The 20,911-nt window shown below is 38.4% G+C and overlaps 4 protein-coding genes across 7 annotated transcripts; 2 read left to right on the top strand and 2 right to left on the bottom strand.

The window, feature by feature from the left end:
* Positions 1-57: 57 nt before the first annotated feature.
* Positions 58-8,328, top strand: LOC103377326 (ataxin-3). 2 transcript variants are annotated; one of them, XM_025061052.1, is made up of 12 exons: positions 58-236; positions 999-1,163; positions 1,238-1,282; positions 1,378-1,463; positions 1,541-1,607; positions 1,690-1,777; positions 1,856-1,985; positions 2,094-2,257; positions 2,713-2,863; positions 2,969-3,027; positions 3,126-5,835; positions 5,950-6,369. In XM_025061052.1, exons 1-11 carry the CDS (start codon positions 192-194, stop codon positions 3,176-3,178), a joined length of 1,053 nt encoding a protein of 350 aa, XP_024916820.1. In that variant the 5' UTR covers positions 58-191; the 3' UTR covers positions 3,179-5,835; positions 5,950-6,369. The 2 variants fall into 2 exon arrangements, with proteins under 2 accessions (XP_024916820.1, XP_008306299.1); XM_008308077.3 differs by lacking the exons at positions 58-236; positions 999-1,163; positions 1,238-1,282; ... (5 more) ...; positions 2,713-2,863; positions 2,969-3,027 and adding exons at positions 6,689-6,962; positions 7,543-7,690; positions 7,787-8,328 and having other exon boundaries at positions 5,702-5,835; positions 5,950-6,571.
* An 873-nt stretch (positions 8,329-9,201) lies between these two features.
* On the top strand, positions 9,202-13,730 carry ddx24 (DEAD (Asp-Glu-Ala-Asp) box helicase 24). Of its 3 annotated transcripts, none has more exons than XM_008308052.3 (9): positions 9,202-9,368; positions 9,544-10,391; positions 10,473-10,952; positions 11,039-11,192; positions 11,525-12,037; positions 12,482-12,557; positions 12,784-12,972; positions 13,064-13,193; positions 13,281-13,730. In XM_008308052.3, coding segments are annotated over exons 1-9 (2,676 nt in total). In that variant the 5' UTR covers positions 9,202-9,366; the 3' UTR covers positions 13,565-13,730. The 3 variants fall into 3 exon arrangements, with proteins under 3 accessions (XP_008306274.1, XP_024916807.1, XP_008306279.1); XM_008308057.3 differs by having other exon boundaries at positions 9,232-9,392; XM_025061039.1 differs by lacking the exon at positions 13,281-13,730 and having other exon boundaries at positions 12,784-13,105.
* LOC103377279 (ubiquitin thioesterase OTUB2) lies at positions 12,171-16,612 on the bottom strand. Its single transcript, XM_008308041.3, has 6 exons — positions 16,465-16,612; positions 16,304-16,384; positions 16,093-16,211; positions 14,708-14,792; positions 14,152-14,343; positions 12,171-14,016 (listed from the first exon to the last, which is right to left on the bottom strand). The coding sequence occupies exons 1-6, from the start codon at positions 16,504-16,506 to the stop codon at positions 13,810-13,812; spliced, it is 726 nt and encodes a 241-aa protein (XP_008306263.1). The 5' UTR covers positions 16,507-16,612; the 3' UTR covers positions 12,171-13,809.
* Positions 16,613-16,695: 83 nt separating this feature from the next.
* Positions 16,696-20,249, bottom strand: ccdc197 (coiled-coil domain containing 197). Its single transcript, XM_008308028.3, has 9 exons — positions 19,522-20,249; positions 19,380-19,425; positions 19,017-19,193; positions 18,772-18,929; positions 18,618-18,700; positions 18,356-18,528; positions 18,163-18,273; positions 17,953-18,069; positions 16,696-17,684 (listed from the first exon to the last, which is right to left on the bottom strand). Exons 1-9 carry the CDS (start codon positions 19,626-19,628, stop codon positions 17,499-17,501), a joined length of 1,158 nt encoding a protein of 385 aa, XP_008306250.1. The 5' UTR covers positions 19,629-20,249; the 3' UTR covers positions 16,696-17,498.
* Between the last annotated feature and the right edge of the window lie 662 nt (positions 20,250-20,911).

The raw sequence follows: 20,911 nt of genomic DNA on the forward strand, positions 1-20,911 counted from the left end.
ATTAAATTATATAATTGAATGAGACGGTGTTCGCTAACTACACATTTGTCACGGTTCTCTTATGTTCGTATGTTCTAGTTCTGCCAACGGTGATATTGAGCATTTTGAACTTAACCGCTAGATGGCGGTAGCCGGCATTGTCTCCTCTTTTTCCAGTGTGATGAACGCAGCGGGCCGGAGGTCAGAGTTGAATGTTTGACAGAAAGCTGAATATGGATTCCATATTTCACGAGAAAGTAAGTTTGAATGTAAAACATAAATCATTTTACCTTCCTTATCTTAACGAAGCGAAATATCTAATGAATGTCGTCTGTTTGTCGGTCGTGTAAGTCGTAAGGTCGTTGTTACGTTGCTTGTTGCTGGTGTTTGTGTGTATTGTTGTCCAGGGAGCTAAAATGCTAACTGCACCTGCTGATCAGGAATAATGAAAAAGTTTCTCTTCCGCGTATTCAAATATCGAGAAGCAACCGGGATGTACGTTTTTAAGACGGGAATTAAGCTTGTTTGATGCAGCTCTTTGTTTTGCTTAAAGATTATCGAGTCTAACAGTGTTTGTTGTTTACACGCAGCCTAAAAGCTGTATTTAGCTCCTTGTTTTGTGCCGAGTTTTTTGAGGACAGGTCTCATGACAATGAAATTAATTTGGGCTTGTTTATAGCTAAATTAACAACGAATGTGAACATACAAATGTATGTAATAACTCGTACATTTATGGGACTGCTTAAGTTGGGACTGCTGTTACCGGTCGAATATCCAACAATTGGTTTATTACCAAATAAACCAGGTTTTGTTTTTAAATGTTAGTTGTAATGATAATCAAAAATCCAAATACTCTGCCAACTATTCTTATTAAGAATAATTACTATTTGATTACCTTATTCGATCAAAGTAATGCCAAAATTACATTTTATATATTAGAACATGTAAAAAATATAGAAAAGTAAATGTAATTCTTTAATTATGCTACTTTAACATTTTAATTTCTAACATTTACTTAGCAAGAGGGATCCCTGTGTGCCCAGCACTGCCTTAATAATCTATTACAGGGTGAGTATTTCACTCCTGTGGATCTGTCCTCCATCGCTCATCAGCTTGATGAAGAGGAGAGGATGAGGATGGCAGAGGGAGGTATGGGCAGTGAAGAGTACAGGACCTTTTTACAGGTGAGAGCCAAGTGACAATAGTTTATTTTTGCATTCTTGACCCTTAACCTTTTCATTCAATGTTCTTTGGATAGCAACCATCTGGGAACATGGATGACAGTGGCTTCTTTTCAATACAAGTACGTTTTGTTGCGTCCTCAAAGATTTACTATCATCGTAAGTCAGGAACGTTTGCAACTTCTTCATCTTTTTGTGATGTTTATTTTTCTTCTAGGTTATTAGCAATGCCTTGGGAGTGTGGGGCCTAGAACTAATTCTCTTCAACAGCAGGGAGTACCAGAGCTTAATGATAAACCCAATGTAATGTTTCCTACACATCATAAAATTGTTTGTCTTAAAAGTTCAACTTGAGCTAATTGCATTGATCTTTTGTCTAGAAATGAAAAAGCCTTCATTTGCAATTACAAGGAGCACTGGTTTACTATACGGAAGCTTGGACAACAGGTGAGACAGTTTTCATTATATACAATGGAAAAATAAGCTATTTTCCATAATAAAAAAAAACATAATTTTGTTTTTATTGCAGTGGTTTAATCTGAATTCACTGCTGACTGGACCCGAGCTGATATCAGACACCTATCTAGCACTTTTCCTTGCACAGCTACAACAAGAAGGTATTGAAATATTGCTATTATTACTGCGTGTTAGAATGTTGCCATGTAGAAAGGTTAATTAAATGCATATTTGTCCAGGTTATTCCATATTTGTGATTAGAGGAAACCTCCCTGAGTGTGAAGCAGAGCAAATCCTTGGGATCATGAGAGTGCAGCAGCTGCAGCGGCCCAGGCTCATCGGTGAAGATGAGGCCCAGACAAGTGCAGGGTGTGTAAATGTAAATTACTGCAGAATGTACCTGGAACTCTGGTGTGTGTGTGTGTGTGTGTGTGAGATTATCTTGTGATGACTAACGTAGCCTTGTACTGTGAGCAGCAGGTCAGCCGCTCTTGGCCATTCACAGATGGGCTTCCCTCCGCAAGATGAGGTTGTGGATGAGGATGAAGAACTGAAGAGAGCTCTGGCTCTCAGCAGACAAGACATGGAGGTGGAGGATGAGGAGGCTGATCTACGCAGGGCCATACAACTTAGCATGCAGGGTAAATAATGACTGAGCCTCAAGGTTTTACAGAAATTACTAATAAGTTAGCATCATAGCTACTGTATTCAGTGAAGAATTCACTAATTGTATTTCAGGTTTATAGTGAGAGTTTTAAATAAGGTGTAAAAACAATTGATGAACAGAAATATTCTACAACACTGAATTTTTATTAATTATTAACATGCAAATATTCATGACAATGGTTCATTTTATTCTTCTTTTGCATTTACAATGTAGATCCCTCTGTTCCAATTTTGGTAACCTGATTTAGCATGTAACAGCATTGTTACATAAATTGTAAAAAAAGAAAAAATGTATTATTGTGTCTATAGTATTGTAGTATAACGCAATATACCATATTGTTGCCCCTGTGTCATGATACGTATCGCCAGATTCTTGCCAATACACACCCTTGTTTTAAATGTTCTTAAGCCTGAGCCTTTGCTTCGCTAGGAGCTGGAGTGAGTAATCAATCTTCAGTAATTGAAGCAGGAAGTCGAAGATTAGAGAATCAGGCCACGGGAGGTTCAACAGGACAACAGGGTCTTAGCGACAACCTTTCAGCTGAAGAACTTAGAAAGAGGAGACAGGCCTACTTTGAAAGGTACGTTCAGCACCTTAATTCTTTTTTAACATGATTTTGTTTACAATTCTTTCAGTATGTAATGCAGGGGTTTAGCTTCTCATAAATGCACTATTCTCATTGTAGACAGCAGCAGCATCAAGCTCAGCAGCACATTCCGGACACAAGATCAACAGGTGACTCAGGTCAGTACATTTAGAGTCAAATTGTATTATTCCATTTAATTAAAATTCTGAGTGGATTGAAGTTCATTAAAAGCAATGTGTTGTCCCTTCTTGTCCAGGATCTGTAACCACTGACTCGGCTAAGGATCAACAACCAAAACAGAGCCAGTGAAGTTGCGACAGGTATAAGTCTGTTTGTTTACCAGCTGCCTGGACTTGCACACCCCCGGGGGGTAGCTCCGCTCCTTCCTCTAACCTTTTGCACGTGCGAACATAAGGACAGTCCAAAGGCTGACACGTTTTCCCCGTTAGTTCGCTACAGAGGCTACAGAGAAGAGACTGCAAAGTAAAGGCATCAGCCAGTGTAATCTGACTAGGTTTAGGGTACTAAAGCTGGGTAAAGGGTGACCACATGACTGGAGACACAGTTAATCCAAGTTTTGAATTGCTTTTGTAACACGGCGCCTTCTGTTTTTAATTGTCCTTCTTTAGTCTTGTATTTTTTTCTGGAATTCTCTGGAAAGGATAGCATTTAAATACAGCGTTCAAAGATATTTAGGCTGTAAAAGCAAAATGAGACCAATGTTTAAACCTTAGTTACAAGCTTTGTTGGATAACAACAGGGCCCCAGGAAGATCTTCATAGTGGATTTAGTTGTGAACAACATTAAAATGTGGTTTCAGTGTCAGTCCAAACACCAGTGACTGTGGTTTGGAAATTGTATTTTTTTTTTGACCAACAGCATTTGTATTTTATTCCTGAGAGTGTCTGCCATTTTACTTGAACCTTAATTTCAACCACATTTTTGACTTTGTGGCGATTTGTCTTTAGGCCTGTAAGCAGTAATCATGTGGTAAAATAGTATAAAGCTATGTGTTGAATCTAAGGACTCATCACCAATAATTTTCAACTGTTGTCCGAAATATGTCAAGGGGAGGGGAACGGAGTAAAAGAGAAAAAATCATGATGAAACTGTAGCTGGTAAATGCATTGTGGTTTTCGAGCACAGTATCATCACTAAAACCAAAATGGTTAGACATAATTACGTTTCCTAAAGTAGTATTTGAGAATTATGTCTCTTAAGTATTTGACATAGGGAGATGTATTTAAAGAAAAGTACCATTAAACTCACACCCTTCCAAATACTTCCTGTATTCCAATCATGTATAGATCAGTGTTATACATGTCAGCTGTACAAAGATGCATCCATTTGCACTAAGGTTGATGTGGGTAAAATGAAAACAATGCATTATTCATTATTGAAGTACAGAACAATTGTAATAATGAAACTTTGGATGTGTATATTTCAACATCCAGTTAATCAAATCACAACGTCAAAAGTGTCTGGAAAATAAACCCTGCTCATAGTGGACTGTACCTGACAGTGTTTACAGTTGGAGTTAGGGATGCACATAGTAAAATGAAGAATATAATTTTGACAAATGACATTAAAGTTTATTGTGATTGTTAGATAATTCTAAACACTCTTAGCCCCTAATCACTGTGTTTTAGAATGATCAAGTATTCAGATCCAGGATTTTTTTTTTTGTCAAAGAAATTTAAAAATACGCTGTACTTCCATATTTTGAGAAAACATTCTGTTAGGGTGACAAATGTTACAAAATTACAATTAAGTACACGAAAGTGAAATGTTAAAAATCAAGCATTAATGTGAACAAAGAAATAGGGCTCTCTTAGATCTTCTCATACAGAATACAACACTCACATATAGCAGACAAACTTGTTTTTTTAGATGTACACGTGTGCATGTCTTTACCATTTTTTCCTTTGTATTACAGCCTTATGCAACTTGTTGTTCTGTTACTAGCTGTGACTGCAAAAAACCAGCCTTAGGCACTGAAACTTTCTATCCTGTTTTATTATTGTTGTCAACAAGCAAAATTCTTGGCTGATGTGAAGTGTGTATTTCCTGATGCATCGTTCATTCCTCGTTGTTTCTAAAACAGTGATTCTCAACACAATTATCCCTGGGATCTGAATTGTAATTCAATTTTTTTAAGCATTTATTCTTACTGACTGAAAATGATCCCTTTACACTCGATATGGAAATGCTGGGATTCAGTACAAAGATGTTTCCTTCGTATTAAAAAGCAAATGGAGGATTGATAAATGTCCGATCAACGTGTCTTTATCTCCTTTTTGAACAAAGGAGAAGATCTTAAAGTGGTGACTGACCCAACTGGACGAAACTGCTTAAAGCTGTCCAGCTGGGCCCATATCGTTCTGTTTTGTGACCCATGCTCGGTCCACAAACCCCCTATTTGAGAAACACTGTTTTTAAACACTACACCTAAACACACCTGTATGTCTCTACAAAAGCGCTGAAAGTCATGTAAGGTGTGTGAGTTTGTTTGTATATTTTTTTTTTCATTTAACTTCTATAAAACACGCTTTGGAGACAGTATAAATGTTATTGGTAAGGTTTTTAGCTCCGCAGCACATTCACTCACTGCATTCTAACAATTAATATCGTTTAACTCGTTATTTTTGTTTCTATTTCACATATAACCACAGGACATGTTTGAAATTTTATGTGCTGAATATTCTTCCTGGATTAAAGTTATTTTCACTCAATAACTATGTCATGTGGTTTCTTGATTAGTGTATGTGCTGATAGGTGCTGCTAGTTCTTGTGACGTCACTGCTAGAAAAGAGGCCACGAATGTTAAATAAACAGCTGTGGGTCCATCAGGATCAACATTACAGGCTGGGACGTCATGGTTAATATGTAACACAGAGAGCACACTTGTACTTTGTCTCCCCAAATAATAGATGGAGCTTTAGACCCAGTCTTTGTGGAACTGGATGGTACGTATGTCAGATTGTTCATTTTTGGAATTTTAACTGATTATTTGTTTGGCAGATTTTCATTTAATAATCCTTGATTTTTTTTTTTCTGAAATGTGCGCGTTTATGTTTCAGGTTTTTAAATCTTTGCAGGCTGCTGTTATGGTTGTAAACAGGTTGACGATGGGATTCACTATAACTCTAACGTTCATGTGCTTCCTTATTCCCGTGCACCAAGCAACTCCAACCATCTCACAACTTTCCGTTAAGAATATGGACTTTGCTATGAACCTGTACAGAAAGATCTCCAGTTATCATGACAAGAACATCTTTTTCTCACCTTTGAGCATCTCTAACAGTTTTGCTGCTCTCTCGATGGCCTCTGGCGGCGTCACCCATGAGGAGCTACTCAGGGGTCTGAACCTGCAACAGCTGGAGAGCGTAAACCAGCCAGAACTTATTCCAAAACTGTTCCAGCTCCTTCATGAGAATATCACCAAGAATGGATCGCTGAAGCTGGACCAAGCCATGGCTATGTTTATGGAGCGTCATTTTGAGGTTGAGAAGAAATTTGAAAACGACATCAAGATGTTTTTTGATGCCGACGTCAGATCTGTAGATTTTGCAGACACAGAGGGAAGCATTAGGTCCATAAACCAGTACATACGACATAAGACTGAAGACAAAATCACAGAGATGATTTCTGATCTGGATCCAGAGACTCGGCTCATGTTAATCAACACAATTTTCTTCCAGGGTAAGATCAATCATTCCTGTATGTCAAAGATCTGCCGTGGGTTATTTGTTACTATTCACTAACCATAGATTGTCTGTAGACGTCTGACCTACAGTAGGAGTGTTTTATCTTTCACAGGAGCTTGGGAATTGCCATTTAACCCCGATTTCACTCGGAGCTCCCCCTTCTACATTGACAGCTACAATGTTGTCCGCGTGCCAACCATGTACCTAGAGGGTAAGTTCTACATGATGGAAGATATCCCTCTTGGAGCAAAAGTACTAAAGCTTCCATACCGAGAAGGTGTTTCCATGCTCATCCTGCTGCCCAACAAAGACATGGACTACACCTTGATTGATGATGAGATCACTGCTGAAAGGTTCCTCAGTTGGGTCACAAATCTGTATCAAACGTAAGTCTGTATTTGTTAAAGGCATTTATACGAGTACATAATTAATGTGCGAGCACTGGCAGAGATTGACAAAGGATAGACTATTACTATAGTACTATTGGCTGTCCAAGTACCAAAGGTATGACCAACATTTTACATAGCAACCATATTTTCCGGACTATAAGTCGTAATAAAAAAAGTGACTTACAGGAGTAGCAGATACTGTTGCACAAGCCTAGAGTGCCCTCTAGCAGCTGTCAGTGTGAAAATAAAAAACATAAAATTATATATTTTAATATATAGGTCGCATGTGAGTATAAGTCACAAACCCAGCCAAAGGATGAAAAAAGTGTGACTTATAGTCTGGAAAATACGGTACATATTCATTGTGTCTTGGATGATTTACCTAAGTTCACATAAATTACCAAACACCTGATATTAGATTCTATAAATCAGAATCTAAAATATACAATGTTGTAGACTTTATGTTGAAGTTGCATTAAGCCCCAGAAAGCACCAAAGATGCACCAAACTCCAGGAAATCTGCAACTGTCATTATCACCAAATATTTATGACATTTTGGACCATGTTCTGGTTTCAGTAAGCTGGAAATCAACATGCCAAAATTGAAGATGGAGCAGTCCTATTCCCTGCACACTCTTCTACCAGATATGGGCATGCCCAGTGTCTTCAGTAATTCAGCCAATTTGACTAAGCTGAGTAAGAACCAGGGCCTTAAAGTGTCCGAGGTATGTTGGGTCAACATATTTACAATAAATACTGTATATCTTATCTTTCAGAGACTAAAAACAAAAACTGACATCTGTATCCACTGTCTGTCTCAGGTCCTGCACAAGGCTGTGATTGAGGTGGATGAGACTGGAACCACTGCAGCTGCTGCCACAACTATTGGCATTACTCCATATTTCTTACCCAGGACCTTCTACATCAACAGGCCATTTTTCTTCTTCATTTACCATGAAGAAACAAACTGCCTGCTGTTCATGGGCAGAGTGATTGACCCCACCAAAAACTAGCAGTTCTCTGGTCATGTAAAGTTGGTTAAGTTTTAAATAACATGTTTTCTTTCATCATTTTTCATCATTTCTTTCCAAACTCAATTTGAATGTGACAAATATGGTATTCATCATAAATAAATAATAACATTTATCTCAAATTAATAGGCAAATGTTCACAAATACAGTCTTCTATGTTTGTGTTTTGTGTATCCTCTTGCGTACAACAGAGCACTGAGTTTGTTTAACATGACTGCTAATTTTGAAAGAAAAAAAGTATTTTATATGCTCTTTACTGGTGATTGAATGACTGATTTGATAATTGTCTGTGTGAAAGGTGTTAATAAATTGACTGTCAATCATAAATAAAAGGTGTTAATAAATTGACTGTCAATCATGAATAAACTTGATGTCAATCTGTTGTTATCTTCCCACTAATGTTTTTTTTAATCATTTTTATCATGTGACTATATTGTAACCATAGATTTAGTAACTAGTAGTAAACAGGTAATTCTGTAAATAATATATCCACCTTGTCCTTCTTTCTGTAATTACAGTTTAAACACACAATTAAACACACAATTCAAAATATTGACAGAGCTTTTTTATATTCTTAAGTATATTTTTGCTGAAAAGCATTTAGCTGTCACTAAAAGCTGTTTTCCGGTTTTTCTGTTTATAATTTGTTTTTGCCTTAACACAGCTATTTTTCTAAGTGTTTCCTTTAAAAACTTAATTGTGTAAAATATTTCAAGAAAGACAGCAATATTTTTACAAGTCTAGCAACAAGAAAAAAAAGTGTATATTACACCAGCAAATCATCGTTTAAAAATCTTAAGATGTTACCGAACAATATATTTTATTCAAAGTTATTTAAATATAAAGTATTTAATCTAGCAGAATTTATTAATGGTAAAACCATATGGTTATCATGGGGTTAAATATTCCTCACTTACCACTCATTTTCCGAGCACGTAGAATATTTTGTGGTAGCTTTAAAACTTTTATTATTATAAAACAATTATTATGTGTCATAGTGTAAAAGTGTGGTTACTCAACATGGCTGCCGCTGTAACGAAGCCCTGTTTCTGCTGGAAGAGAGCTCAGTCGTTTGGTGACTATACGCGTATTTTGATATCAATTAATTCAGTTCATAACACACTAATGGCGGAATAATTGTAAAAAATAAATAAATGAATAAAAAAAATCCGTCACATTGTATCCTAAAGATGGTCATTGACCTCAAGAGGGCAGAATTGAGCTATTGTCGCATACAGTTCAGTATATGCCAGCACGTGAAGAAGAACAACTGTCATGGCTGCGCCCTCGTGAATGCGTGGTTGTCAGTAGTAATCAGATTTTGGAGTATATAGAAGTCACTCAAATTCAAGATAACGAATTTACTTCCCATGTGAGTGTCTATTTTCAACATACGGTCAGTTAACGTGTTTTAACCAACTTTTCAGATCTAAGAGCGACGTTTTTTTATAGTTAGATCTGCCTTCAAAACGTAGATCGTCTAACGAACAGATCAAACGTGTGAAGTAAATACGTTTTTGGCGTAACGCGCTCGTTTGTTATTGCAGGAAGATGAAAACAAAGCACGTAAAAATGAAGTCGAAGCGAATGTCGTCAGTGCTAAAGAAACGCGGCATCCAGATGAAAGGCGAGTGGAAAGCCGTGGAGCTAGACCCGAGTGTGTTCGCTGAAGACGGATTGGAAAGTCTTGTTTGTTTTGAAGAGCTCACAAGTTACAATCTGGTTGACCCAGAAAAGGTAGCAGCCAAAGCAGAAAAGGGGAAGAAGAAAGGGGAGGAAAAGAAAAAGCCAAAGAAAAGAAAAGCTACTGAGGAAGAGCAGAGTGGAGAATGCCCTGCCGTGGAGAGCAAGGACGACGATGACGCCTCTCAGCCAGCAAAGAAAAAGCCCAAGAAAAAGAAGAAAAATAAGAAAAAGTCAACGCAGCAAGATGCCCAACCAGAAAGCTCTACTGCTGAAGTGACAGAGAATATTGAAGACATTGAAAAGGAGGGAATGGGCAATGAAAAAGAAAAGGAAGAAGAAAAAGGAACTCAAAACATCAACAAAAAGAGCAACAAAAATAAGAAAAAGAAACAGCAGCTGGAAGATGCTACAAAGAAAACACTGAATACTGAAACTTCACCAGAGGTTCAGGGTCCGGATGAAGAGAAATCCTTACAAGACAAAAAGGCAAAGCCAACTAAAAAACAAGTTAAGAACTGGACAAATGCAGCACGTGCTGGTTCTTGCGACAAAAACACAGATGTGAGTGCATGGAAGAACCTGTTTGTTCCCTCACCTGTGCTAAAGGCCCTCAGCAGCCTTGGATTTGGATCACCAACACCTATTCAAGCCCTGGCATTGCCTCCAGCCATCAGGGATCGATTAGATGTCCTGGGAGCAGCTGAAACAGGTAAGGTGGCGTCTGATGATATTTTATAGCAAACATATTGTTTAATAAATCAATAATTTTTTTTAACTTTTGTTTTTTAAGGAAGTGGTAAGACATTGGCTTTTGGCATTCCCATGATCCATACCATCCTGGAGTATAAGAAGCACACACCTCTTGATGACCAAGGTGAAGCGGTTAAACAGGTGCAGAGTTTGTATTTACCAAGTCTGGGGGAATCTGAGAACGAGGATGAATCCACCATAGACGATGAATCCACCCAAGGGTTGGAGGACGAAGACGCAGAGCTGGAGGATGACATAGAGGATGGTAAAGAGCAGGATGATAGTGACTTGGATGAAGGCAACAGTGAAGATGACGAGCACGGTGATGAAGAAGGAGATGACGATACAAGACTGGGTTGTGTTCAAGTCATTAAAAATGTAGACATCGATTGTGATCCGGCAGCAGATAAAAAACCTCCTGGTGGACATAACCAGCCTCTGCTCGGACTAGTCCTCACACCCACCAGGGAGCTGGCTGTGCAGGTCAAACATCACATTGATGCTGTGGCCAAATTCACAGGTAAGTCTGCAGACCTCATAGTCAGCTGTCTTTTTTGATATGTGGAGATGTACTGGAGGATACCCAATGATATGACTGCTCTACAGATATTAAAACAGCAATAGTGGTGGGTGGAATGGCACCAGAGAAACAGCGGAGGATGTTAAAACGCAGGCCAGAGATCGTCATTGCTACACCAGGACGTCTGTGGGACTTGATCAGTGAGAAACATCCACATCTGCAGAACCTCAAACAACTCAAGTGAGTCTGTCAATTTTTCAATAAAAATTAAGTTTGGCCCGTGACTTTGTCCCAGTTTTGAATTCTGGCCCACTGTAAATTTGAGTTCGACACCCCTGATCTAAATTAATGTGAAATAATCTTTAAATCTTCTTCTTCACGATGTATAAAGCTCTCACTTTATTTTATACTAACAGTGGTGGCAATGATTGAACAATCTAATTTAGATTAGGTCACAACATCTAAGAAATACTTTATTTAGGAGAATAGTTTATCAACAAGGCTACATTACCCTGAAAGATTGTCATCCGTTTGATGAATATCTCTGTTGTTGGGGCGGTGATGCTCTGCAGGTGCCTGGTCATCGATGAAGCTGATCGCATGGTAGAAAGAGGCCACTTTGCAGAGCTGGAGAATTTGCTGGAGATGCTCAACACTGTGAACTTTAACCCTACGAGACAAACGTTTGTGTTTTCTGCCACACTGACCATGGCACATAGCATGCCTACTCGCTTCTTGCAAAAAAAGAAAAAGAATCTGGACCAGAGGAATAAGCTGGACATTCTCATGGAGAAAGTAGGGATCAAGACCAAACCCAAAATTATTGACCTCACCAGGAAGGAGGCGACAGTGGAGACATTAATGGAGACCCGGATCCACTGTCAGAAAGAGGAGAAGGACTTTTACCTGTATTACTTCCTGCTGCAGTACCCAGGGCGCACCATGGTGTTTGCCAACAGCATAGACTGCATCAAAAGACTGAACTCACTGCTGGTTATCCTGGACTGCACTCCTCTGCCGCTACATGCCAACATGCACCAGAAACAGCGCTTGAAAAACCTGGAAAGGTTTGCAGAGAGGGAGAGGTGAGTGTTGTGCAAACACTGCTGAGATAGAAGAATTATTTGAATCAGGATGATTTTACTGCATCTGCAAACAAGGACAAATGGATCAAACTAGTTTATGTTTCACTCCCTCTGACATTGAACAGCTGCAAAATATTTTGAAAGCTTTATTATTTCTGGGTCATGCTTTACATGAGAAAGACATTAAGTTGACGTTAGATAAATAGATGGTAAACAATCTACCTGCTAGCAATCACAAAAAATAATCAGCAACATTTTCATCTTCGATGTAAATTTAACTCTTTTACAAATACGTAGTTTCCATATTTTTTCTAAAAGTCAATACCAGTCAGTACTTTTAGCTAAACATGAAATAAGATATGAAACTACCCAATCCACAACTCTTCCTGGTCAAATGCAGAGCTCATTTTGCCATTCATTTAAGTTGTGCTATTTGTTTTGCAGTTGTGTTCTGCTGACCACTGATGTTGCTGCAAGAGGACTGGACATCCCCAACGTTCAGCATGTTATTCACTACCAGGTGAGGGTTTGACACACCAGTAAAGCTGAATTCTGATAAAGATGAGCTGAGACGTAACAAAGTCAAGATACATTTCATTTTTAATTTAAGGTTGTTTTTTTTTTCAATAAATATATATTTAAAAAAAAAAACAAAAAAAAACACCATCCTAAAATTGTTTTTTTAAACTATCAAAATGTATTTTGATACATTTTTACTGCATGGACTGTTCTCCCGTGGACTGTAGGTTCCTAGGACATCTGAGACATATGTCCACAGAAGTGGTAGGACAGCAAGAGCCACTAAAGAGGGTCTGAGTCTGCTGCTAATCGGCCCAGACGACATGTTGAATTTCAGGAAGATTTACAGTACTCTCGGAAAGGACGAGGACCTTCCAATGTTCCCCATAGAGAGCAAATGCATGGAAGCGATTAAGGTAAGCATTACCAGCATTAACTACCCAGTTAAACTGCTGTTGTGAGGGCTGTTTGATTGTTTATCTTGAAGTGTTTTTTTTCCCCACTCAGGAGCGTGTAAACCTGGCACGAGGGATTGAAAAGATCGAGTTTCACAACTGCAGGGAGAAGCAACACAATTCCTGGTTCAAACAAGCAGCCGAAGCCCTGGAAGTCGACCTGGATGATGATCTTTTACTTGGTAAGGCCAGAATAACATTACTAATGAAAGTGAGATCTGTTACAATCGGAAAATTCCGATAACTGAAGATTCCTTGTGTGTCCACAGGCGGGCGAAAAGACGAGGAAGATGACAGAGAGCAGCAGAGGATGGTAAAGGGCATGAAGAAGCAGTTGAAGCAGCTGATCTCCCAGCCTGTGTTTAAGAATGTGCTGAAGACCAAATACCCAACTCAAATGGGGAAGCTCACCCTGCCCCACCTGCCTCGTGCAGAGATGGAAAGTGCCCTAAACCAGGTGTCAATACAGCGGAATAAAAAAATGTTAAAGAAAAGTGTTCAACCACGGAAAAAGATGATGAAAAAGGTCAAACAGCAGCAGCAGCAGCAGTAGTGATTTGGTTAACTAAAAAAAGCCAATTATTGACACAATCTATGTAATTTTAACTTAAAATATCAGTTCATCCATGTTGTTTTTGTACACGGTGCAATAATTACATCTGTGGAATAGTGTTGCTGGATTTAAACTGCAAGATTTGTATAAAAATGTGTTATCCCAAGAGTCAAATGGCAGTTGTTGTTTTTTTTCATCTTAAGTCTTTTTTCCTGAGTTAAGCAGAATCTTGTGCGTGTCACCCCTCACTGCTGAGGTCGTGGGTAGAGAATGTTATAGTGTGATGTTTGGAAGAGTAGGTGCAGGGAGGGGTCTGCACCCTCTGGAATTGTGTGGTGAGCCAAGTGCTCTTCATCACCCTCCATTGAGACAATATGTATGCAAATGTCCAAAGCCTCTGTGAGAGCCAGAATGTCCACATGGTCACACTCCATCGCCATAGTTTCCACTTCCTGAAGGAAGACAAAACGGACACCGTCAAACACCTCAGCTGTGTTTTACTTCACTTTTTTAAAATGTGAAAAAATGGGTGGGAAATAGCAGTTTATCCTTTTGTCTCCACTAGATGGCAGTAGCACAATACTAACCTGGCGACAGTATGCACGTAGATTAGGCGATTCCACAAAGTTGCAGAAAAAGGTGGCATTGTTTTGTAGATGGGCTGAAGTAAGCAGCCTGAGGTACTGGACGACACTGTCAGAGGTCATACTGTCGTTGAAGAGCTGGCGCAGCGTGTCCTCCTGGTCACTGGCCTGACACTGTTCCACCACATTTATAACCTTCAGCAAGATGGCGACACAATTGCAAATGGAGTTAATTGCTTTTTTAACATTTCAATAACTGCTTCCTTGCCAGTGTGACAGTGATGTCAAGACATATGTTTAACTGTATTTAATCAAGTCTGGGGGTTTTTGTGTGGCTATATGAATTATTACCAAATACTATGTAAACAAAAAAAGATTTCCTTCAGTTGTTTGTACACGTTTTTTTATAAAAGATATGGTTATATATGATCCAAAGCTCATCAATGACTCATTGATTAACCAAACCGGCTGTCAATTCTGTAGGAAATAGAGTGATGGATAGTCCCAAAGTAAAAACCCTTGGACCTAGAGGTATTTGTAAAAGGAAATAAATATTTACTGTGTTTAGGTGGTGAATGAAGGCATCCTCGTCAAATCCAGCTGAGCACAATATTTTGCCGCTTTCGATTATTTTATCCTTGAATCTGAAAATAAAACACGTTAGTGAACCTACATTACTGATTTAAAAAATAATGACTTAAAAAAATAACAGTAAGTGGACCAATAGTCGTCCTATTTATAACAGTGAGTGATGACTCACTGTAAGTGGAAGGAAGGCTCCTAATGGGAAGTTCACACTTCCATTATGAACCTGGTCAGAGCTGACATCAGTAAGTCATCTACTATCTTTTATTGAGTTATTATTGTGTTGCATTGCCTTTAATTTGGGCCATCAATCGGAATATTGACAGCTTCAATTGATGAAAAATTAAGTAATAGAGATCATAAATCCTTTTAAAAAATGTTTACAAGCATCATAGAGTACAGTCTCACTGATCCACAGGTTTAAAGTGATGCAGTTATGCTGCATTCAAAATATATTTCTTTCCTTCTGCTGAATTGGAATTATTATCATGTTCAATTCTTGTCTAATAAAAGCACTAAGCTAGACCTTAATCTGCTACAATTTTTAATCTTTGGTAAATTACTAGAAGTGGACAAAATGCAATCAAAATAAACGTAGTAACGTTGCTATAAACATAATTGTTATTACCTCATGAAATGCTTGGGTCTCGACTTTTCAGAATTACATTTTACGTTGGTCAAATATTTTCCCCATTAACAGGTTAGTGTGAACACATGACACAAAACTGACATCAATCTGGTTGTGGATCATGACTATAATACTGTTTAGCTGGTTTGGGTGCTACAACGATTTCTCGACTAGCTTGAAAATGTTCCCAATTCGAATACACAAAAATACAGACTTATTACTGATACCAGGCAGTAGGGCAAAGGTGAGTTTAGAATTCAAGAAATAAGGTAATTTTAATAACTTATGTACTTAGTGCAACATTTCTTTAACTAAATACATGTCAAATGTTCGCTTATTTTTATTTTTTCACTTTTATTATTATTTTATTAATATAAGTGTTAAGAAATAAGCAATATCTACGTTTAAATAAATGTCAAAACATCCACACCGTAGCAGTAATCTCGTCCTAGAATTATATTTAGGGGCATTTGTTGTCTGCCTGTAATACTGTACTTTAACCAGCACACGATATTTCAATATAAATCCGTAACCGTCACAATGCACCTATGACAGGGGGGAAAGTCGTTAGCACTAGAGGCAACAAAAACTACCATTACTTCCGGTTCATTTCCGGGACTTAACTTTTTCACCGGATGGCTACGTTTATTTTAATTTTATAAAGTCTATTTAGTGTTTTAACATACTCTCTGTCTCCTATCGAAGCGGCAGCAATGGTAATAGTAACTGACCGTTGGAGACCTCTGGAATTGTGCAGCAATGACTCCATGAGAGCGAAGCAAAATCCCCTGTAAAAACAGTTTCCATCGCCGCGCACCTTCCTCACAGAGGAAAACTGGCTGCTTAAATCCTGACAAAGAGACAACAAATGTGTTTTATTATGATGTGTATACAATCATCTATAGAGCCATATAGTTGCCTCAAGATAAACAAACGTCCTACGTTAAGCTTGGCATCGGGCGTTTGGTGTAGAAACAGCGTGGAGATGTCCTCTTTGTGTGAGACAAGCCAACCAACCTCCATCTGTCGCAACAAACATTTGATTTTCTTTTTAACATATAAACATTAGAACAACAGCAGTTTAACGGAGGGTGGCATCCTACCTTTAATTTCCTATACACGTCAGACGGAAAAGGAAACGTCATAAGACTTTAGCAACTAATACTGTGCGTCAGAGCTGTGTCAAAATCCCTATCGCAGTTTATTTCCATTTTGTGTAAACCGGATGTTTGCAAAGACCACGTGCTTTTATTAAAGAGACAGCATACGTGGTCGTTCTACTACTTTGAAACGGGATTATTATTAGATTATTTCAAACAATGCACTACTATCTAACAAGACTAGCATTTTAACTTGTTTTCCATTTTAATGACATACTATCTTGAGCATTTACTTCATGCTATACTTTTACGTTATGACCAGAGAATGATAACAATCACATACAATCTTTGGTACAATAATAAACTGTGATGTTTAAATAGGCTGTGTGTTTTTTAACCAGAACGTTTAATTGAGGGCAGGAATACAAATGTTCCAAAACGACAGATGCAAGACTTTAAAGGTACTTAAACTGGTGTCTGGTATCAGGACTGGTTGTAAAAAGAACATGCACAGGAGGTCTTTGCGCTGATGGTCATGTTTTAACAGTTTTTAAATATATGGGCTACTGGCCTTATGATACTAGACTAATATATAATTACATGAATGCTTAACATTTTTAATCAATATCTTAAGTGCACCTATTTTCCTATAATCAATTTGATTCATTATATAATATAAATTATATCAGGTTGGAAGCTACCCTTACCTACACTTGTCAAAGCTTTTAACAGATGCAGGCTGAGGTGAGGGGAAAATACTAAAACATGTAAAACAAAATAGCACTTAATAGTTTAGACCTTTTTAACATTATTCAAGCAGCCCTGTTCATTGTCCTCACTGAGAAGCTGTGACAGAAGTAATATTGTCTCACAACATCAAAAGAAAAAAAACCCAGAAAACATATATGACTTTTTATTTTATTTGCTTTTTCAGTGTACTTAACACAGAAAAAGTTTAAAGCACAAGCTCAACTGAACCTATTCTTGCCAGTACTATAAAAAATCCATCATATATAAAAAAAATCGAATCAATTTTATCAGGCCATCGTCTCGCTCTTTTTGCTGACTCTGCTCGAACTATTCATTTGTGTCTTGCTGCCTGAGCTTTTCGTCGAGGCTCTCCCTCTTTTATCTGTAAAAGCGGTCCTGCTTGTCATTGCCGATCCAGACTCCATCAGTCGTCTTGCTCTCCTCTCTGTGTCTGCCTTATCCAGGATGTATTCCTGAAAAGGAGGTCTTTGTTAATTAGCTTTCTTGGTCATTCCTTTCATTTACATCCTTGGCTGTGTAAAGGTTTACTAGTCCTGTGGGGTTTCTTAAGGGAGGAAAAGAGACATTTTAATGCATGTCCCCAAGAACCACGTGAGACCAAGGCTAAAAAAATATCTTCAATAACAAATGATAGGAAATAAAATGTCTTTCTAAGTCAGTGCTTGTTACAAGAAAATATATTTAAAGGTGTAGCTCTTTTACAAAACCATCTCCAGCTACCTTCACCATGTCCAACATTGTCAGAACACTCATGTCCTCCAGGGCTCCATAATCAGGTAAATAACACTGCTCTGCAAGGTTGTTGATGGCCATAAGAAGGCTTCCTACTTCCTCAACCTAAAAGAAAATACATGAATGACGGGATTTTAATTGAGAAGATTAGAAGATGCTCTCTTTAAAATCGTATGTAATTGAATGTAGGCGACGTACCTTCTCTCTGGACAGGCTGTGCATCATCAGCAGGTTCACCTCAGCTTGTTTGTTCTTCTCCTTCAGCATGTCTAACTCAGCCTGCAGTTCTGTGATTTCTTTGTTCACCTTCTGCATGAGCCATAAAAACACAGCCAGCTCAAAGCTTTGTCAGTTTTTTTGGTGCATACAAATCTATCCACATCAAACTGACCAGCTTCCTGGTGCCATGTTCTTGCTTCATGGAGTGCAATTTCTGCTGACCCTCCTCCACTACTTCTTCCAGACGCCCCAGACGTTGCAGCAGCTCCTGGTTGGTGACGGACAGGGTCTCATGACGCTGAATGATTGGCATGACCAAGGAGTCAGAGCCATTATCAAAGTGATCTGAAATAGATTTCTTTTAATCAAAATGTAGTTCACCCTCAAGAACTGAGCCAGGAGGCTACTGTGAAGAGAGCTGGTTGGTTACTCACTGCGAGGAAAGTAGTTCAGGGTTTTCATCAAGTAGTCTTCATAGATTTGGTACTTTGTCATTCTCTCCTTTAAAACTTCATGTCTGGATGATATTAAAGTGAACTAATAAGGAATTATTGGCATAAAAGTTTCAATTTCACCGTAAAGTCTTACCTAGCCCGAAGCTTTTTCAGCTGCTCTGTCAGCTCCTCAATCTCTCTCTGCCTCATCACGTTCTGCTCCCGTGCTTCTCCATACTTCTTCATTGCCCTCTGCCGTTTCATTTCATTTTCAGTCACAAACTTTTCAAATTTTATCGCCCTTTCTTTGGTCTGAAAAATGAGGAACTCAAAGGCATCAGTCTTTGGCTGCACTGAACACGAGTGGTTTCAGGAGCAGATATTTATGATCCTGCTCACCAACTGGTACTTCATCTCCAGGTCGGATTTTCTCTGTGATAAATCCACCACACTGTTCTTAAACTCCTGCCGTCTGACTGCCAGTCGCTGGTCCACCTCATCCAACTCAGCCTGTTTCTTCAGAACTAAAGTCTTTTGCAAAGTGTTCACTCCTGCCTCAAGAACTCTACCAGGCGCCTAAAACACGAAAAAGGTCCTGTAACACATTTTATTTGATAATACAACAATAAGTAATGTTTTTGTTGATTTGTCTTTAAAGAAGATTTAACAAACAATGTACATATGCTTCTTCAAAGTACAGTATTATTGTAATATTTTAACCGAAGGTACTGTCTGTCAACAGCTGTCATGCATCAGTCTTACGTCTGTAACCACCGGTATCTGGACGACGTCCTTCTCCTGTCCAGGTCTGAGAGGAAACGTGTGAATAAAGTGTCAGTAACAGGGTCACACTGTTGAAATGAACGACCTTTAACCATATCCATGTAAAGTTATTTTGGCCTACCTTAAGTCTGCTGACTGTGTCACAAAAACATTTCTGATTCGGTTCTCCACTTTCAGTTTTAGTCGCGGGTCTCCGTGATCTAAGAACGGAAGTGAGGAGGTCGCCATGTTTTTCCTTAGAAATTTAATTTACAGAAAACCTAATGATTTGATGCAAAAAGTACTTAAGTTTTTTCACGATCAAAAGGATCGACGCTTCTTTCCGAATGTTTTTTTGTCCGTTGCCCGGTAACTGACCGGACAACTGTTGTGTCGTCGTTGTTATAGTAACGTAGACGGTTTTGCTTTACGGCGTAAATGAGCGTTATAGAAACGTAGGCTTTGAACCGAGTTACTACCGTAGTCAGTGTCTCTAAAACAGAAGTGTCAAACGTGGGGGTTCAACTGGCCCGCTTGATGAATTTTGAAGGTTAAAAAAATTAATGCAAGCCATGCACTCACAATAAAATGCTATTCTAAATCATCCGCTTCGGGCGCCCTGTGTTAGTCAGAATAGAGGAAGTTTCAAGAGCAAAAACAAAGCATGGCTAATTCCTTTAAAATGCTGCTTCAGATACAGGTGCACTTAAGAAAAAGAAAGAAGAAAATAAATTAAATATATAAATTGTGTCATGATTTTACTGGTCCGGCCCACTTCACATCTAATTAGGCCGTATTTGACCCCTGAAATAAAATTAATTTGAAAGCCCTGCTCTAAAATATTCAGCTTATCTGATCAAATGTTGTTGTTTTTTGGTTGTTGTTTTTTTTTTTGCTGGTATTTCAATAGTTTTTATGTGAATTTACAAATATTTTCTTACAGCAGTTTTATCCATCAGTGCAAATGTGTTTATCCAGTGTGTATTTTCAGCCCAGTGACTCGTCAGTGGTTGTAATGTTGTGATGCCACAAAATCAGGGAAGTGCACACACACCACCTGTGACATAAATTCTTGTTGTAATGTTTCCTTCGCATCTTACACCAAACTGCACAGTGACGTCAAACAAGAAAAATCACAACAACAACAATGTTGTAAATGAATGAACTTTATTTAAGGAAGTTTAAAACACTGTCAAAGCCATGTTCTTTACAAGCAAGCTGACCTGCTGGAAACAGGTTTAGGTAATTGCAAACCATCCACACTTCAAATGATAGTCTGTGACTGACAGGCTCACACCTATTTGCAGGGAGCCAGTGTGGTCTGGTAAGTGCTTGTTGGTTCTTTGGAAGTATTATGGTCCATCAAAGTAAAACACAGTTGAATATCCGAGCATGCCTTGAGCACAATATGAAGCTCTTGAGAAATTTGGACAAAAGCCTTACAGTTTCTTTTGGATCATTTACAGTACCTGAAATGAGAAATGCTGAAGGACAAGTTTAGTTCAAACGCAGGAAGTGCCTTTTTTTTTTTG

The sequence above is a fragment of the Cynoglossus semilaevis genome, chromosome 1 (genome assembly GCF_000523025.1).
Source record: "Cynoglossus semilaevis isolate Cse_v1.0 chromosome 1, Cse_v1.0, whole genome shotgun sequence".
In the NCBI taxonomy this organism is placed as follows: domain Eukaryota; kingdom Metazoa; phylum Chordata; class Actinopteri; order Pleuronectiformes; family Cynoglossidae; genus Cynoglossus; species Cynoglossus semilaevis.

Coding starts and splice junctions, on each gene's coding strand:
- LOC103377279 (XM_008308041.3), bottom strand. CDS start 16,506: ATGACGTTTCCTTTTCCGTCTGACGTGTATAGGAAATTAAAG. Junction 16,212..16,303: donor CGCCCGATGCCAAGCTTAAC/GTAGGACGTTTG, acceptor TCTCTTTGTCAG/GATTTAAGCAGCCAGTTTTC. Junction 14,017..14,151: donor TACGTGCATACTGTCGCCAG/GTTAGTATTGTG, acceptor GTCTTCCTTCAG/GAAGTGGAAACTATGGCGAT.
- ddx24 (XM_008308052.3), top strand. Junction 11,193..11,524: donor CAGAACCTCAAACAACTCAA/GTGAGTCTGTCA, acceptor GATGCTCTGCAG/GTGCCTGGTCATCGATGAAG. Junction 12,973..13,063: donor AATGCATGGAAGCGATTAAG/GTAAGCATTACC, acceptor TTCCCCACTCAG/GAGCGTGTAAACCTGGCACG.
- LOC103377326 (XM_008308077.3), top strand. Junction 6,963..7,542: donor GTCACAAATCTGTATCAAAC/GTAAGTCTGTAT, acceptor TTCTGGTTTCAG/TAAGCTGGAAATCAACATGC. Junction 7,691..7,786: donor AGGGCCTTAAAGTGTCCGAG/GTATGTTGGGTC, acceptor TGTCTGTCTCAG/GTCCTGCACAAGGCTGTGAT.
- ccdc197 (XM_008308028.3), bottom strand. CDS start 19,628: ATGGCGACCTCCTCACTTCCGTTCTTAGATCACGGAGACCCGCGACTA. Junction 19,426..19,521: donor ACACAGTCAGCAGACTTAAG/GTAGGCCAAAAT, acceptor GTTTCCTCTCAG/ACCTGGACAGGAGAAGGACG. Junction 18,529..18,617: donor CCTGAACTACTTTCCTCGCA/GTGAGTAACCAA, acceptor AATCTATTTCAG/ATCACTTTGATAATGGCTCT.